General features: G+C 37.6%; 1 protein-coding gene across 1 annotated transcript; it reads left to right on the plus strand.

Moving 5' to 3' along the window:
• The first annotated feature begins 17,412 nt into the window (after positions 1-17,412).
• On the plus strand, positions 17,413-18,371 carry LOC115924324 (toll-like receptor 2 type-2). Its single transcript, XM_030986454.1, has one exon. It carries the CDS (start codon positions 17,413-17,415, stop codon positions 18,367-18,369), a length of 957 nt encoding a protein of 318 aa, XP_030842314.1. The 3' UTR covers positions 18,370-18,371.
• Positions 18,372-20,005: the final 1,634 nt, after the last annotated feature.

Raw genomic sequence — 20,005 nt, forward strand, 5'->3', positions numbered from 1 at the left:
AACGCTTTTGGCTTCCTTTATGCCCCGCCACGCCCTCTGCCGCCGCCACTGATGCTGCCATGCACCCATGGGAGAGACAACAAGAACAAGTGACACAACCCCCCCCCCCCCCCAATTGCTTTATGCTCCTAATATTATGGCATAGCGTTCTGAGCCATTTACGGTTAGCGTTTGGAAATTACATATTCGAAATCACGTTTTAATTTCTATGATCAAATCAGGAAATACTTGATTAATGTAAACATTACTTAAGTTTCCATGTCATTGTATTTTTTTTAAAAGCGTTCCGTATAGCAATAACATATTTGTGTCTCATTAGCGTAGACTTGTCCATTTGTTATCTATTATCTCCGTAGGCAGACAACGAGAGTAATTTAGCTAGCAAAATCATGGCTTTTAACGACGGTCTATTTCGTCTCTCGTTTGTGATATGTTGTTTTCTTTTACCCTTGACATTACAGACGTTAAGAAGAGATTCTTTACTGACCCCGTCAACATCCGATCGGGAAAGCTTGGGATGTGAACTGAATATTGAGCTAAAGACAGCTTCTTGCGGGAAAAGGGGTCTTAATTCGGTGCCTCAAAACCTTTACATTGATATTTTGTGTTTTGATTTGTTTCAAAACAACATCACCTCTCTCTTGGGCTGGTCGTTTAAGCGATATCCTCTGATCACTCGTTTGGACCTTTCTCGAAATGACATCAGGGTGATAGAGCGGACCACTTTACACCCCCTCAAGGATCTGATGTACCTAGATATATCCTTCAACCCTCATCTTGTGCTTCCAGGACCAGGCCTTCTTAGGTGGGCTAGAAAACTTTCCACTCTGAACTTGCAGTCCTCAAACTTGCAAACGCTCCCTAACGACATTCTGAAATGGAGCCCACGATTAGAAACCGTTGACCTTCACCGCAATCACCTAAAAGTCGTCAATGTCAGCTTTTGCGGTACATCTGAGTATGTTACTATACAACCAAATTGAACATATTAATGCAGACGATTTTTATTTCGTGTGTCAAGTTGGTTATCTAAACCTACAAGGTAACCCAATCCTGTCGGTTGACCCGAATGTAGTCGCATCATTACATGTCCGTACATTGTTTGTTGGAGACTATCCCGTTACATTTGAATCTTTCCGAGACTTGTTCTCCGGAATTTCGCACTCTGAAATAAAAGAAATTGTGATAATTAATGCCTCTATTGTTGCCTTTCCGGACAATTTCTTTGATCCACTGCGTGATTCGCCCATCCATTTGCTGGAATTCTCATACATGTATAACGAAGTGAATGTTCTGCATCCTTTTGTCTTCTCGAATTTGACCCGAGTCTATGAACTTTCATTCGGCAATGATTATATAAGCAGGATTGAGCCGGACTTCTTTGAGGGTATGCAGGACTTGAGAGTTCTAAGAGTGGAATATTGCAAGCTAGAAGATATCAACGCTGGTAGTCATACGTGGACTGTAGATTTAGTCGAACTGCACTTGGCTGGCAATTCTTTGACAGAAATTACTCCGTATACATTTCTTGGTCTAAGGAATATGACCTTCTTAGACCTGTATTTAAATGAACTCCTTGTTACCTTTACACTAAACTCTTTATCGGGACTTGATAAGCTCCAAGCCATCAATATATCTGAATGCGCTGTCTTTCGATTGCGAGTGGACGCCCCTGCTTTAAAATGGCTTTCTATGAACAATATGTATTCCCCCTTGAGCCCTTTGGAACCCGGAAAATCTTTCAAAGAAACAAGATCTCTTGTGAGTTTAGATTTGATTGATTCGGTGCTTCATGTCTATGATCTTTGGGATGCCACGGTGAATATATCTATTTTCGATAGATTGTCAAACCTTACAACCTTGGATCTGAGTGAGAATTCTCATCTTAGAAATGGCTTACCTCCTTTCATCTTCAGAAAGCTGTCCGTTTTGCAAGAACTGAGTATAGAGTTCTGCTACATTTCAAACCTTCACCATCTAACTTTCCTGGGGTTGATATCGCTTCACAAGCTTAGTTTAAAAGGAAACAACATTTACCAACTTCATCAGGATTTACTTCGAGGGTTGGTGCAAGTCAGAAGCATGCCCTTTCAAGGAAACTTCCTATCGTATCTCGATGAAGCTATATTTTCAAACAATGCAAAACTTACAACTCTGTCTTTAGCAAATAACAAATTTACCAGTTTCAACCAAAGTACATTCCAACCAATCAAACCCTCTCTTTCTTCTATCGATCTTTCAAACAACCCAATCAATTGCAACTGTGATTTAAAGTGGCTTCTTGATTGGCTAAGTGGCCCTATACAGCTGCTTAATGAAGATGAGACTATCTGTTCGTTAGCATCTTTGGATTCCGTTGAGGAAAAACCTTTGCTTGATTTTGATCCCAATGAACTATGTAGGCTCAACATTGTTCTTATCTGTGTGCTTTCATTAGCCGCAATTTGCTTCGTAGTCGCTGTCGGGTTCGTATTTCATAATCGATGGCAGATAAGGTTCAAACTCTATCTCTTGAAGCTGGCGGTCCTCGGGTACAACGAGCTACGGGACGCTCGAGACCACAACGACTACGAGTTTTACTTAAACATCATCTTCTACGACGACGATGAACATTGGGTAAGCGAACAGCTTCAACCGGTTTTTGAAGAACGGCTCCCGCAGTTTGAAAGGAACGTGTTTGGTGATGACGACCTTGTTCCAGGAATGCACTACTTGGATTCCGTTGACTACGTAGTTAGCAGAAGTTACAAGACTGTCATAGTGCTCAGCAGAGCTGCCGTTCGCGATCGCTGGTTCATGCTCAAGCTCCGAATTGCAATGGACCACGTGAGTGACACACAGACCGAATTTGTCGAAGAGATCCCTGACGATGAGATACCGTTCCTGGCGAGGTTGTATCTCAGTGATGGCAGACCTTATTTTCACTGGCCAAATGAAAAAAGAGGACAAGAATATATCTGGAATGAATTAGTGAAAAGTTTGACCATTAATCTAAGGACCAATGATTTGATTCCGAATGAGTAGAACGTTTGTGTACGTAATAATTGTTTCTTCTTGTTCCTTTTCCTTTTTCTAATTTAGATAAAGTTTACTCTAGCATTTGACAAGTAATCACTTTAGCTATTATTGTTTTTTTTTTTTAGACTTGTTAGAAGCAAGATAATGTTTCTTATGTATACATTTTGAGAAGGCCTAGCCTAACGGCCAAGGCAAAGATCGAGACAGCCTTACTACACACATAGAAAAGTAGGTGTAAATTGACTCCCTATAGGGAGTAACTGCTTGTCACATTAGTGAGTAAAAAAAAATATATTCATAAGAAGGTGTAAATTTGCACCCCCAAGGTTATTATTGTACTCCCTTTAAGGAGTGAAATTTGCATTTAACACCTTTTGGTTCCATTTTCATGAAAATGGGTTCAAATTTACACCCGTGGGGTTGAATTTTATACCCTTTATGATCGATTCCACACCCTTTGGGGAGTAAATCTACACACTTTTTATACACAGCATCAACCAATTGGTCATCCCTCAAGCAATAAATCATCCATGCTTCGTAATCACCTAACAGTCACTGATTCTCACCCTTTTGTCTTCGTTTCACTGCTCTAAAGAAATCAGACCAGAATGTCGAGTTATATGTTGAAAGGCTTTAATGCTTACTTACACAACAATTAGTGTGAACTCAACACAAGTGCAGACTGTAAGAACTAACTAATGGCTGAACGTATCGGTTCCTAAATACACAATCCTGCCATACCGAATATCTTACCTTTACTTAAAAAAATATAAGAAAACAATTATGTACTAGTTAGTAAAACAACACTTCTGGTAATTTCATTAAATTATCGAATATAACCTTCGATACAACCCCTTATTCTTGATCGGATAACTTTCACACGAATAATATGCCCAAATAAAACATGATAATTCCCCTAACATGACTAAAATATGTGAATTGTGCTAATTTGTCTTCATTTGGCAGTACCTCTATTGACACGATGCGCCATTGCTGTAGCGCATGCGCATATGCACTGACCAATCAGAGCTCGTCTGACTAAAATAGGGTGTAAAATTACATCCCTCAAATATACACCCTTGCGTATTTCCGTGTTTTACTCCCTAAAAGGTGTAATAGGGGCGCACTATTTTTCCAATTTCGTTTTACTCCTCAAGAACACCTTTTATTTATCTGTGTGTAGTACTTCTCATTGATACATACATGCAACTGAGAGATCGATGATACATGCTCTGTTCTTTTCTCAGTGATGTTCACACTATGAACATGACATACAAAGAAAGCGGACAAAATATACAGTTCCTCAGGTAGACAAAGGAACATCCCTTCACTGCTATTATGTAAAAAGGTGAATATGCATGTGACACCTGTTTTACACATTTTTACATAATAGCAGTGAAGGTATGTTCCTTTGTCTACCTGAGGAACTGTATATTTTGTCCGCTTTCTTTGTCAGTCATATTCATAGTGTCATTTGCTCATTCCATTTTCGGAATTACGAGACTTCGTAATGCATAAAATGTTCGGAATAATTATTATTATTTTCAGAACTATGAACCCCCCCCCCCCCCTTGGTAGGAGAGGTTTGTATTCGGGAATTAATAACTTACGGAACCCCCGCAAAAACGAGCAACCCCCGTTGTCTTTAACTTTTCCTTTTTAATAGATTCACTTGACTTTTATTCTGTTGTTTTCATCGTTTGATAATCATATTATAATTCTCTTCTATCTCATTTTATTGAAAGGATTTGTACAGTTTCGTTTTATTGCGGTTCTGTTTTTTATTGATATGTTCCAGTAATATTTGGTTGCTTTTCAACGGTTGTTAAACTTAATTATATCTGCTCTCCTTTTACTCTGGCAAATTTGTGGTAAAAAACTTCCCAACCCCCAAAATGGCAACAACAAAACTTTCTAAACGTTTTTCGATAGTGTTACACATCAGGAAAATGTTCTAAAATCTAAGAAAATCGGACCCCCGAAAAGGAATGATTTTCAAAAAGCGTCCAAGATGGCCGTCAATACTTAAAAAGAGCCACCAATCGTAATAACTCTTCAAAAAATTCAGCAATTCATATTCGAGCGTTGAATATCCCTTGTTAGTATATAATCATCCTTGACGTTGGTATACTTGAAAAGCCATTTTTTTTAACCTTCATAATAATGCCCCATTTGTAATGAATATGTTATCATGGACTGTGGCGGTACTTATGGATATGGGGCAATGTCAAAGGTGATATGCTGCAAAAGGAGTAGTTATTCCATCAAAACACAATACATCCTCTGAACAAATGAATAATTCATCATCTAGACAAGGCTTTGGAGGGCGTGGCTATAAATACAACTGTTGTACTGGGTTTGGATAAGGATTACTACATCCGTGAGGTATATTTTGTCACTTGGAAGGTCTATTTCTGTCCATTGATGTGAGTGCATAGAGGTCAAAAGTTATTTAGTAAGGAGTCACTGGAAATTCGGAATTCTCTTCTTAAACCTCCTAATTTCATAGTTTTCAAATTTGCTTGGGAATTTGACTTACTCCTGTGTGTCTAATTATTTGCTCTATTAATGCTCTTTGTTCTACAAGACATTCAAGGACTGATCCAATGCTTTTGTATGCATGAAAGTATCAAGGATACTCATTTGTACTAGCCAATGGCTGTGCTATGCTTTGGAGCAGATCAAATATGAAATGAATGATGCTTTTAATCATGGCCATTGTTTAGTTTAACTTGCTAAAGTACGTGACACCGAATTGCCAAATATCTTAGACTTGCCATAATATCACGTCAAATAATGCAATGGGTGTGTCTTTTTACAAGCGTATTGTCAAACAATATGATCTTCATGTATAGGTATGTGTGATATATTCTCAAATTCTTCATGACTATCTTGCTCCAAAAAAAACACTTTTCACTAATCAATTTCATCAACTTATTTATGTTTAAAGTTTTATATCATATTTTAAAATATTTTCAAGTATCTTTCTTTGATGATCATTAACTTTGAAAATGCATGTAGCTGTAGCATAAGCCTCACAGTGTACAGTGTGGGTGTTTACAATAATGAGATCAGCTTGTAAGATGGAATAAATCAGTATAATTTTATAATTCTACTTCAACTATGTAGTTATAAATTGATAAAGGCGTATATACTTCTTTGTGCTTTTTGAGTTAGAGATTTACAATTTTCATTGGAAATGAGTTTTGTCTTTTTTTTTCAATACAAAATTTACACTCTGATACTTGCAGTGTTCAAAATATATTTTAATATGAAATGGTATGGGTGTACTGTTTTAAATTGTAAGATTCACAGACTACAATCTTACCCTCTTGACTGTCGATGTTTATGTTAAAATAAGGAAATACTTCAATTTTTGTTTATTTGCCTTCAGTTGCAAGGCCCTGGGAACGATTTTTTTCACCGGGGGTGCTGAGATATATATATACGTATATAAATAAATATATATATACGCAGGGGCGGATCTAGCTTTTTGCCAGGGAGGGGGGGGGGGGGGGGGGGGGGGGGGGGGGGGGAGGGTTGACCAAATGACGATGCAGAGCATCATCCACAAGCCACAAAGCGGCGAGGCGATTTTTTAAAAGCTATTTTGAACCCCCGTAAGTGATGTTTTCCTGGCATCTGCTAAGACAATAGAGACCATAAAAAGCAGTGCATGATATTACGTCTTTTTAAATCAAGTTACAGTTTAAACAGTTTGCGTCAACGAGCCGCGTAGCGTCGAAGTGATTTTGGGGGGTGGCTATTTTGAACCCCCGTAAAGTGATGTTTTCCTGGCATCTACTAACACAATGTTTTGTGCTTTCAAGCTGTTTTGAACCCTAGATTCCTCTCTTTTTCTGAAATATTCTGTGTGAAAATTATACAAAATAGATTGTTAAAGTATTCCAAATTTTGCATTGAGAAATTCCTTATTGTTGCTGTGAAAGGTAGAACAGAAAGGGACAAACTTCATATTCAATAGGGCAGTGGAGTTGAAAATAACCCCGATTAAGATACCTTCAAGAATATTTTTAACAAAATATGACCCCTTTTTTTGCCTAAATGTTTAAAATGTGATCTGAATATAATCCATTCTTTGGCTTATCCAGTTCCAGTTTACAATAAGCATCAAACATTTTTGCGATTACAATAAATAAATAAATAGAGAATCCTCTGTTTTTCGAAGCGGCGAGCGCTTTCATTAGCCTAAATTTACAATTTTTTTGCCAAACACTATCATGCAGACACAAATTAAGAATTTTGTGCTCGGTGCAGATGACTTTATCAAAAAGAAGTTTGGGTGATATTTAGAACAGATTTTGAAAAGACGATGAAATATTGTCAAAGGTGTAGTATATGGTGATTGGCATTGTAAGGGTGGTTTTGAGACAAACTGGCTCACTGTACTTAGGACAAATCTTTTTTTGTTGAAAAAATCAGAGTTATGCTGAATGTGGAATAGTGACTTAGATATAACGTCTGGCTTACCCAAGCTTAACCTGTAGATTTTTTGTTTGTTTTGTTTTGTTTTGCTTTGTTTTTTGTGACAATCAGATAGAAAGCAAATGGTACAGAGAGCATCATGTAAGATGTGAGAGGAATGAACTCATTAAGGAAATATATTTCTCTTCAAATTGCCTACATTGATAATTTTTTTTCTTTCTTTTCTTTCGGTGATGCATTCTTTGAACAAGATATGTCTTCACAGCAAAACTGTTTATATGGAAAAAGCAGCTCATAGATTGCCAATTTGAAGATTGATGATTATTTTTGTACAGCTATTCTACTTTTTAAACCGCATTTCATACTGCACTGTATTAAAAGGACTCTACTTTTGCAGCTATTTTTGCTCATGTATCAGCAAAAAGTGATCCTTATAACACATTTACTACTGAATTATCTCATTCCCATTGTTTTAATAAAGGAGCCCCACGATTCCATAGGCAATGAGTTAACTATTGTACTGGATTGCTGGAGTATGGGTACGAAAATAGTAATTGGGATTAAAAAATTCTGATGTAAAAGACATTAATGCACTTTATTCTTGCCTGGAATGAAAATTATTGAACTTTGAAGAACATGTCTAAAAGGTGTATTAAGCATGTGACAGGCAATTTTTGCCGTATTTCATTCTCATTTTTCACAAGTTCTGTTGTTTAGATATATTTTTTAAGAAGTTAGCTTAGTGGTAGATATTTAGTTAGATATGATATGATGAAAATTACCTAAAGATACACACATGGATTTGGGTTCAACGTTTGGCAACTATGTCTTTGCACATTGCAAGTTAGCATGAAGTTATAAATTATATAATATAGCTACTATTTAGAATGACATAAAAGAGTTATGAAGGAAGTATATGGATACCTAAATCCGTTTTGTAGTTGAAATACTCCGAAATGTAGTTTTATTTTTATTTTTCTATTTGTGTGTTCCACTGATATGCTGCTTTATGTTGCTCCAAAGGCCAATTATATGATTATAGCCAGAAGGGTGTTAACTATCTGGCTCTCGATCATACACTAACAAATGCCTACTTAAAATTGATTTACATTTGTATGTTATCACAAATATGTCTCACAAATAGCACACTGTTTTATATGTGACCTGTCTCTTTCAATTCAATACTGAATATTTGTTATTGACTAATTATGGAAATATGCAACTTTGAATTATAGGAGAGGGGAGTGGTATTTTTGTATGAATGTTCAAGTCTTTTTACAATGTTTTATATATATAGAAAAAATATGTATACCTTTCATATGTCGATCTTGTATAGATGATGCTATACATGTAATTATTGATATCTAAACATATGTTTTGTAGACCCAAAACCCTATTTTGTATGATTGTATACAAACTCTGATTTTATTTTTTATTTTTGCTCGATTGAAATGAAGCCTTGTATATGATAATGTTACTCTGTAAATGATCCACTTCATATTAATTATTCAATGCTGAAAATAAAACTTGTACTCAGATCAAACATAATTATTTGTCTCTGTTGCCATTGTGATTATTTTGTGTGTGTAGAGAAAGGTGGAATAGAAAGGGATATACATATGATAGCTGTCAACCATTTCTATTTTGGAGGAGTGATTCCTATTTTGGGGCCTTCAAGCTACTATTTTAAAGCCTGAATTCCTGTCTTTTTCTGAAATATTCTGTTGAAAAGAATGCAAAATAGATTGTGAAGACTGTGAAGAATTGCCTTAGAAATGAGGCAGGATGAGAATTGACATTTTCATGCCTCCGCCCAACGAAGGTGGTGCCAGAGGCATTATGTTTTTTGGTTGTCTAAACTATTTTAGCTGTGAGCTTAAAAACTTGTAAATAATTTGCACAGTGGCGGGCCACCCGGGGGCACAGTGCTCCCAATTTTTCAAGTACCCCAAAAGTGCCCCTTTTTACATGGAAAAAGTGCCCCTTCCCCTTTTCACCTCTGATGAGAGCTTTTTTTTTTTTTTTTTACACGTGCCCCTTTTACTTTGACAAGTTCCTGTTGACCTTTGAAATGAATGTCCTATTTCTATTCCCATAAGTGCCCTTTTTAATCTGTAGTAAGTGCCCCTTTTCACTTTTGATAAATGCCCCCCCCCCCCTTCACCCAGGAAGCTGTCTGAGAGGTGCTCCTTTTACTTTGACAAGTGCCCCCTTTCCTTTCTAATAAGTGCCCCTTCCCCTTCTTATAATAACCCCTTTTCATCTCTGATCAGTGCCCCGTTTATTTTAACATATGACTCTTTTTCTTTTTAATAAGAGCCACTTCCCCCTTCTCATAAAACCCCCCTTTTACCTCTGATAAATGCCCCTATTAAAATCTGACCGGTGCCCCTTTTCTGCCAACAAATGCCTATTTTTTATTTATTATAAATGCCCCTTTTTCATTCTCATAGTGCCCCTTTTCATATCTGGTCAGTGCCCCTTTTCAGGTGCGATAGGTGCCCCTTTACACCTCTGATAATGTCCTTTTAACAAGGATACGTGCCCCTTTTCCTTTCTAATAAGGGACCTATCACTTTTAACCTCTTATAAATGCCCCGATCGAAATCTGATGGGTGCACCTTTCCCGTCGACAAATGCCCATTTCCCATTCTAATCAGTGCCCTCTTTCATCCCTGTTGGGTGCCTCTTTTCAGGTGTAAGGAGTGCCCCATTTCCACGTCTGATATTTTACCCTTTGACATGTGCTCCTTTTCTTTTCTAATAAGTGTCTTATCCTTTTCGATAAGTGTCCCCTAATCCTGTCATCATTAAACGGGCCCCTAATTAAAGCGACTAGGAGCAAATGTCCTCGCTCGCTTTGCTCGCTCGCAAATGAATATTCAGTCCATCACACTGAAAGTATGGTGCTTAAAGGGATAGTTGAGTTCAGTTGCAAAGGACGCTACACAAAATAATTTTTTGTGAGATAATGAAAAACTGAGTGTCAAATTCGAAAGAACATATAATTTAAATGACAAAATCATCTTAGGTTGATCAAAATCGGTTCAGAGACAGCTGAAATATCCATAAATATAACCATTTATAATATTTGTGTACAACCACAAATATTAGATAATTTGAACCAGCCGTTGAAAAACGAAATAGCGCCTTATACGTTTTATTCCAGCCAATGCCGATACAGGATTTTTGTTGGCTTTTTCGTGTTTGTTATATTACGCACAACCAGCCGGTCCGAATTGACGGTCCCCCCCCCCCCACTGAGCGACTTTTCGGCTGGCTGAATCGTTGCGATTTTTTTTGGACTCCCCCCCCCCCCAAAAAAAAAAGTGTCCGCTTTACCCCCCCCCCCCCCCCCCCCCCCCCCCCCCCCCCCCCCCCCCACTGAGCGACTTTTCGGCCGGCGCGATTTTCAAATTTTCGGGAGCAAAATAATAAAGCTGAGTCGTTGCGAAATTTTGGGTCCGATTTTAAACCCCCCCCCCTTAAAAAAAATCCTGCGTACGCCCCTGGGTGGAGCTGAAATGGTATGATCGTATGGCTAAGTTTCACACATTTCGGGGTCTAAAATTACCTTTACAGCAATTTTAGGTCCTAAAAGAGCACTAGAATTTCATAAATAAGAATAAGAGCAATAACCATGCACTTTGAAGGCATTTGCGGTGTGAAACAAGAACAACAAATACCTCTTTAAGCAACATGTTGTATGCATGAAGAGAAACAAATATTGAAGTCATCCCTGATAATGTAATCACAATGTAGGGGTATATACCAATGTCTAAAGAAAATTGTTTATTTTCGCTTTGATATTTATTTTTGTTGGTGCCCTTTTTCATTGGTGCCCCCCCCCCCCCACTTTGGAAGTCGCTCAGCCGCCGCCATATGGAGACAAGTGATCAGATTTTTGGATTGTAATGTCAAAGATCAAAGGTTGTAAAGATCAATTGACATCTTTTTATAGGATTTATATTATATCTAGAGTCATTCAAGCCATGATATTAACTTAATATCGGTGAAGGCATATTGGAGACGCAGTCGCATTTTTCTTATTTGATTATTTGAATTAATGATTCACTTACGCAGGCCCGAAGCTATGGACCATTCTTGATGTTAGCATCAAGAATGCCCCCAGTTTAAATTCTTTTAAATTCAAATTTAAAAAATCTTTTTTGCGTAATTATCAAGTGTTAGCTCTCCCTCTTTAAATTTATTTAAAGGTGAAATTCAAAGAAAATCACAAATATGTCAACTAATGTATCACTAGAAACTGGTCAGCTGACACATGGCCATCGTACAAGTTTTAGGTCAACTACATATCAGGTGATTTATAAAAATAGAAATACAACCACCTCCATAGCAGCTGGGATATACGAGAGATTCGCCGGAAAAATAACGATGTTTTAATGACATCACTATATGGACCACTACTGCCCAAGCAAACGACATCCCATAAAGAATGAACATAATTGCGAAGCTATTATTTGTCAAAATATAATGAGTTTAGTGTATATAAATGTAATGGCATGTCAAACCATTCAAAAGGGGATATGACCCGATTCCGATAACTAAAATCGTTTGCTTGTAAATACACAGTATAGGGGTTAAGTAACAATCAAAGAAATCAGACTTTCAAATTGAAGAGCCTCCGGAATGATATTAAGGACGGCATTTGTTCCCTCTTGAAACGCCGAACATACCGCTGTGTGTGCACCTGAATATTCAATGGCGTCTTATTTCGTTTACAAGCGACAGATTCCTTAATTTTTGTATCGTTGCATTTGTCATCAAAATAAAACCATGCGCGGGGTTTAGAGTGAGGCAATAGATTATACATTTAGCCTGACGGTAGTGAAGTAAGAGAAAGAACTCAAGAGAAGATGAAAACACAGGCACTGCAAATGTGTGAGATGTCATGGGACATCGTCTGCTTGTGCAAATCGTGTCCATACTGTGATCTCACACATCTCAGCAGCGTTCGGAGAGCTCTTCAGGTGCTATGCCGGGGCTGTATTTAAGCATGTTATAATTTATAATAATCAGTACTTCGAATGTTGCCAAGCATTGAATGTTGATAACCTTGTCGAATCAAATTTTCAACTTTGCAATAATGAAATTAAGTTAGTTTTTAAAATCAATGAATATCTACTTTAACTTAATAAAATACATTTGGATATTTTGATTCATTTTGTACTGGCCATCCGTATTCCAGTCGGCCCGTGTTGTGTTGTGTGTGTTATAGGTAAGAGCCCTGCTCTCTCTCGTTTTCTCCTTTCTTTCCCTGTCCCTTTCACTCCTTCTATGTTATGTTTAATTGGTTTATGTATTTGTGCGTTCCTTTATTATTGATATACTATTTTTGCAACTATAAGTTATAGGGGGCTGTAATCTACAAGCCCAGCTTTTCAGCAGTCCCCTTCATGACCAACCTGTTTTATATGCCTGTTGTACACTGTGGACCAATTACAAATATTGTTAAGTTTCATTGTTTTACTATGTACAATGCAATCCCATGTACTTTATTTATTTTGTTGGAAATGGAAATAAACGAAATGAAATGAAATTAAATGAATCCTCAAAAATGATTAATTACGTGAAAAAATGTTAAGACACTGTCCCTTATGTGCAAGATACTATGTATGAGGAACCATCCCCACACAAAATTGGTGTATATTTGGATCTTTGTACTCACAAGAAATTTGTTAAATTATGACTTTTATTTATATCGAAAATAATATCGCTAGTGATATTCGTTTGTCTCTCAATGTATGGTCAACAAAGGATCTAAAAGATCACGACGTTTCGTGCGCCGCTGCAACACTTCGTCAGGTGATAAAATCTAATGTAAGCATGCGTGTTTTATACTTTACGGGCGGATCCAACAGTCAATTAATACGATCAATAATTGGGTTCTAAGACAACTTCCCACTAGGGCAACCATCCTCAAGGACAACTACCCCCGGACAACTACCCCTAGGATAGTTGTCCGGGGGAAGTTGTCCTAGGGGGTAGTTGTCTGGGGGTAGTTGTCCGGGGGTAGTTGTCCCAGTGGGTAGTCGTCCTAGAGGGTAGTTGCCCTAGGGGGTAGTTGTCCTAAGGGAAGTTGACTGGGGATGGTTATCCGGGGGTGGATGTCCAGGGGGTAGGTGTCTGGATACGCAATAATTGGAAAAATAGCGGCGCACGAAACGTCGTGATCTTTTAGATCCCTTGTTGACCATACATTGCGAGACAAACGAATATCACTAGCGATATTATTTTCAATACTACATCCGCAATGAGTAATACATTTAGCATTATGACTTTATAGTTCCATAAAAATATTTCCGTTGGACGATGAATGCTGTCATTGGCTTTGTCGCGTGTATTGCACAACTTACTTGTAAGATGTGACTGTGTGAGTTTTCAATAGCGTGTTAGATAAGTGATGAAACTAAGCTAGTTTCTGCAAAAAATAAAGATGGCAAAGATGTGACATTAAATAAAGGAAAAAGTATACCTGTATTATGCACGTATTATTTGTACATAAAATTGATTATGATGGTGATTTCGTCCAGAAAATCCTTTTTTAATAGATACTTTTTGAATACCTACATCTTTCTTTATGCACGGCATCGATTTTTACCATGTTCAGAAGTGAAAATTGATTTAGTGAACTATGAGATCAGGATATTTATTACGATCTGTATTTTCATGACTAGAAAACGTGAATGTTGTGATCAGATGGCTAATTAGTATAACTACTTGAAACAGAGCAAATAGTAACCTATTTATCATGAAAAAGCAAAAGCATATAAGTGTTCAAGGTAAATATCAATAGAGTATTAAAGATATTTTTCAAAGACTTTCGTCTTGAACGTTGATTAGATTTCTCTCTTCTACATTGCTGATTGAAATATCTTTTGGTCATATTTCATCCAAAATTAATTAAATGTTGTTGTCATATTACATTCCAACTCAAATGCTAAATTAGACGCGGTGTTGACAATTTTAGAATTTGGGATGTTTGAAACAAATTTTGTTGCCATTCCGCCCCACTTTAACAGTTCAAGCGCATTTTGACTAGAATGTTTGAGCTCATAATTATCCAGTGTAGTTTTGGTATACATGTATCTCTCAAATGTAACAGTCAGATTTCTTTCTTTTTATGTATCAGTATATTTCATCATGAAGTCCACGGGCACTACTATAAACGAGTTGCTCTAAAAACGAAAAAAGAAAATATAGTGTTACTGAGACAGTATGATTTTTTTCTATCAATATAATAGATATGTAAAATAAAAGGTACAAGATAAGGAAATATATTAAGAACAATGTTGATGAAATCTACTAATTTGCATCCTTTGCGATTGAGTGCATGCAAACGTTCTCGTGTAAATGTTAATTGACTTACTCTCGAAAAGGAAACATAAAATAAGTCGAGAAGAACTTTGCAAATGGATATACAATGGTTGCACTAACCGCAAAGAGGCAGTGGCTGGCGGGTCTGGTATTTTAGAAACGCGTGTGGAGGGGGGGGGGCGGATGAGTAAGCCAAAGACGAGACAAATCGGGAGTCGCAGTGTTCTAAGTGAAGAAAAAAAACACTACTGGTTAAAATATTTAGAGATAAACATAGGTCCATCACTCTTTTGACTGCTTCAAAAAGAATACACGAGGTTTTTTTGTTTAAAAAAAGGAGGTTTTGAACACTTTTTATTTTGGGGTAGGGGTTGAAAACCAAAGCCGTTTGCCAAACATCCGGAGAGAATTTGAAATTGGAATGAATATGAACAATTTTTTTTAAAAGTCCTTACTTACAACAGTTTTCTGCAAAAATATTATAATCTGTCCAGGATTTCCTTGTGATGAAATTATTTGCTAGCTATTGGATTCCTACATTTCCCCCACTCCGCCCTTAATTGACGCCGGCATTGATGAAAGAGAGAAAAAAAACACAAGTGCGCCCAATATATTTTATGAGTTGACTATATGAATGCTTCTAACAATATTTTTTTTAATGACAAAGCGTGATCTGCGCCACTTTCGGTTATCGTTTGACAATCGTATTCGAAGTCACGTTTTACTTAGCTTCCTATGACCAATTTGGGAAGTTCTTGTAAACATTGACCAAGTTTCAATTTCATTGCGCTTTTTTAAAAGAGCTTTCTGAATACCAATAACAAATTTATGACTCGTTTAGCTTAGCCTTCTCCAATTGGTATTTATCATCTCTTTAGGCAGACAACGGGAAGAAATTTAGGTAGCACAATGATGGCTTTTAACTACGGTCTATTTCGTTTCTTGTTTGTGATATGTTGGCTTCTTTTACCTTTGACAATGCAGACGTTAAGAAGAGATTCTTTACTGACCCCTTCAGCATTCGATCGGGAAAGCTTGGGATGTGAACTGAATATTGAGCTAAAGACAGCTTCTTGCGGGAACAGGGGACTTAATTCGGTTCCTCAAAATCTTTCTAATAATATTCTGCGTTTTGACTTGTTTCGAAACAACATCACCTCTCTCTTGAGCTGGTCGTTTAATCGATATCCTCTGATCACTCGTTTGGACCTGTCTCGAAATGACATCAAGGTGATAGAACGGACCGCTTTACACCCCCTCAAGGATCTGATGTACCTAGATATATCCTTCAACCCACATCTTGTGCTTCCAGGACCAGGCCTTCTTAGGTGGGCTAGAAAACTTTCCACTCTGAACTTGCAGTCCTCGAACTTGCAAACGCTCCCTAACGACATTCTAAAATGGAGCCCACGATTAGAATCCGTGCACCTTCACAACAATCAACTCAAAGTCGTCAATGTCAGCTCTTGCGGTACATCTGAGCATGTTACTTTGTCAGAAAACCAAATTGAATATATGAATGCAGACGCTTTCGATTTGGTGTGTCACGTTGGTCATTTAGACCTTCTAGGTAACCCTATCCAGTCGGTTGACCCGGATGTAATCGCATCATTACAAGTCCGTGCATTGCATATTGGAGACTATCCCGTTACATTCGAATGTTTCCGAGACTTGTTCTCCGGAATTTCGCACTCTGAAATAAAAGAAATTGTGATAATTAATGCCTCTATTTACGCCTTTCCGGACAATTTCTTTGATCCACTACGTGATTGGCCCATCCATTCGCTGGAATTCACATACATGTATAACAAAGTGAATGATCTGTATCCTTTTGTTTTCTCGAATTTGACGCGAGTCTATGAACTGTCATTCGGCAATGATTATATAAGCAGGATTGAACCGGACTTCTTTGAGGGTATGCAGGACTTGAGAGTTCTAAGAGTGGAATATTGCCAGCTAAAAGATATCAACACTGGTAGTCATACGTGGACTGTAGATTTAGTCGAACTGCACTTGGCTGGCAATTCTTTCACAGAAATTACTCCGTATACATTTTTTGGTCTAAGGAATTTGACCTTCTTAGACCTGTATTTCAATGAACTCCTTGTTACCTTTACACTAAACTCTTTATCGCGACTTGATAAGCTCCAAGCCATCAATATATCTGAATGCGCTGTCTTTCGATGGCGACTGGACGCTCCTGCTTTAAAATGGCTTTCTATGAACAATATGTATTCCGCCTTGAGCCCTTTGGAACCCGGAGAATCTTTCAAAGAAACAAGATCTCTTGTGAGCTTAGATTTGATTGATTCGGTGCTTCATGTCTATAATCTTTGGGATGCCACAGTGAATATATCTATTTTCGATAGATTGTTAAACCTTACAACCTTGGATCTGAGTGAGAATTATTATCTTAGAAATGGCTTACCTCCTTTTATCTTCAGAGAGCTGTCCACTTTGCAAGAACTGAGTATAGAGTTTTGCTACATTTCACACCTTCACCATCTAACTTTCCTGGGGTTGACATCGCTTCAGAAGCTTAGTTTAAGAGGAAACAACATTTACCGACTTCATCAGGATTTATTTCAAGGGTTGGTGCAAGTCAGAAGCATGAACCTTCAAGGAAACTTCCTATCGTATCTCGATGAAGCTACATTCTCAAACAATGCAAAACTTACAACTCTATCATTAGCAAATAACAAATTGACCAGATTCAACCAAAGTACATTCCAACCAATCAAACCCTCTCTTTCTTCTATCGATCTTTCAAACAACCCAATCAATTGCAACTGTGATTTAAAGGGGCTTCTTGATTGGCTAAGTGGCTCTTTACAGCTGCTTAATGAAGATGAGACTATCTGCTCGTTAGCATCTTTGGATTCCGTTGGGGAAAAACCTTTGCTTGATTTTGATCCCAACGAACTATGTGGGCTCAACATTGTTCTTATCTGTGTGCTTTCACTCGCCGCCATTTGCTTCGTGGTCATGGTCGGCTTCGTTTATCATAATCGATGGCAGTTAAGGTTCAAACTCTATCTCTTGAAACTGGCGGTCCGCGGGTACAACGAGCTACGGGACGCTCGAGACCACAACGACTACGAGTTTGACTTGAACATCATCTTTTACGACGACGATGAACATTGGATTCGCGAACAGCTCCAGCCGGCTTTTGAAGAACGGCTCCCGCAGTTCGAGAGGAACGTGTTTGGTGATGACGACCTTGTTATAGGAATGCACTACTTGGATTCCGTTGACTACGTGGTTAGCAGGAGTTACAAGACTGTCATAGTGCTCAGCAGAGCTGCCGTTCGCGATCGCTGGTTCATGCTCAAGCTCCGAATCGCAATGGACCACGTGAGTGACACACAGACCGAATTCGTTGTGGTGCTCTTCCTCGAAGACATCCCAGATGATGAGATACCTTTCCTGGCGAGGTTGTATCTCAGTGATGGCAGACCTTTTCTTCACTGGCCAAATGACGAAAGAGGACAAGAATATTTCTGGAATGAATTAGTGAAAAGTTTGACCATTAATCTAAGGACCAACGATTTGATTCCGAATGAGTAGAACGTTTGTGCACGTAATAATTGTTTTTTTGTGTTCCTTTTCCTTTTTCTAATTTACATACAGTTTACTCTAGCATTTGACAAGTACTCACTTTAGCGTTTATTGTTTTTTTTATAGACATGTTAGTAGCAAGATAATGTTTCTTGTGTGTAAATTATGAGAAGGCCTAGCCTAAAGGCCGAGGCAAAGATCGAGATAGACTTACAAGTAGTAGTACTTCTCATCGATACATACATGCAACTGAGAGATCGATGATACATGCTCAGTTCTTTGCTCAGTGATGTTCATTTGCTCATTCCATTTTCGGAATAACGAGACTTCAGGGTAATGCATAAAATGTTCGGAATAATGAACCCGATATTAGTTTCAGTACTATAAACCCCCCCCCCCCCCCCCCCCCCCCTCGGTCCGAGAGATTTGTATTCGGGAATGATTGTCTTTAACTTTTCCTTTTTAATAGATTCACTTGACTTTCATTCTGTTGTTTGCATCGTTTGATAATCATAGTATTGATATGTTTCAGTTATTTTTGGTTGCTTTTCAACGGTTGTTAAACTTAATTTTATCTGCTCTCCTTTTACTCTGGCAAATTTGTGGTAAAAAACTTCCTCAACCTCCAAAATAGCAACAACAAAACTTTCCAAACGTTTTCCGGTAGTGTTACACATCAGGAAATGTTCTAAAATCTAGAAAAATCGGACCCCCGAACAGGAATGATTTTCCAAAAGCGTCCAAGATGGCCGCCAATACCGAATTGCCAAATATCTTAGACTTGCCATAATATCACGTCAAATAATGCAATGGGTGTGTCTTATTTACATGTGGCCTTTTACAAGCGTATTGTCAAACAATATGATCTTCATGTATAGGTATGTGTGATATATTCTCAAATTCTTCATGACTATCTTGCTACAAAAAAACACTTTTCACTAATCAATTTCATCAACTTATTTATGTTTATAGTTTTATATCATATTTTAAAAATATTTTCAAGTATCTTTCTTTGATGATCATTTATAACTTTGAAAATGCATGTAGCTGTAGCATTAGTCTCACAGTGTACAATGTGGGTGTTTACAATAATGAGATCAGCTTGTAAGATGGAATAAATCAGTGTAATTTTATAATTTTGCTTCAACTATTTAGTTATAAATTGATAAAGGCGTATTTACTTCTTTGTGCTTTTTGAGTTAGAGATTTACAATTTTCATTGGAAATGAGTTTTGTCTTTTTTTCAATACAAAATTTACACTCTGATACTAGCAGTGTTCAATATGTATTTTAATATGAAATGGTATGGGTGTACTGTTTTAAATTGTAAGATTCACAGACTACAATCTTACCCTCTTGACTTTCGATGTTTATGTTAAAATAAGGAAATACTTACAATTTTTGTTTATTTGCTTTCAGTTGCAAGGCCCTGGAAACGATTTTTTTCACCGGGGGTGCTAAGATATATATATATATACGTATATAAATAAATATATATACGCAGGGGCGGATCTAGCTTTTTGCCAAGGGGGGGGGGGAGTGACCAAATGACGATGCAGAACATCGTCCACAAGCCTCAAAGCGGCGAGGCGATTTTTTAAAAGCTATTTGAACCCCCGTAAGTGATGTTTTCCTGGCATCTGCT

This window comes from Strongylocentrotus purpuratus, unplaced genomic scaffold (assembly GCF_000002235.5).
Source record: "Strongylocentrotus purpuratus isolate Spur 01 unplaced genomic scaffold, Spur_5.0 spur5_scaffold_15, whole genome shotgun sequence".
NCBI lineage: Eukaryota > Metazoa > Echinodermata > Echinoidea > Camarodonta > Strongylocentrotidae > Strongylocentrotus > Strongylocentrotus purpuratus.

What these genes read in the sequence shown, in the direction of transcription:
- LOC115924324 (XM_030986454.1), top strand. Translation starts at nt 17,413, where the DNA reads ATGAACCTTCAAGGAAACTTCCTATCGTATCTCGATGAAGCTACATTC.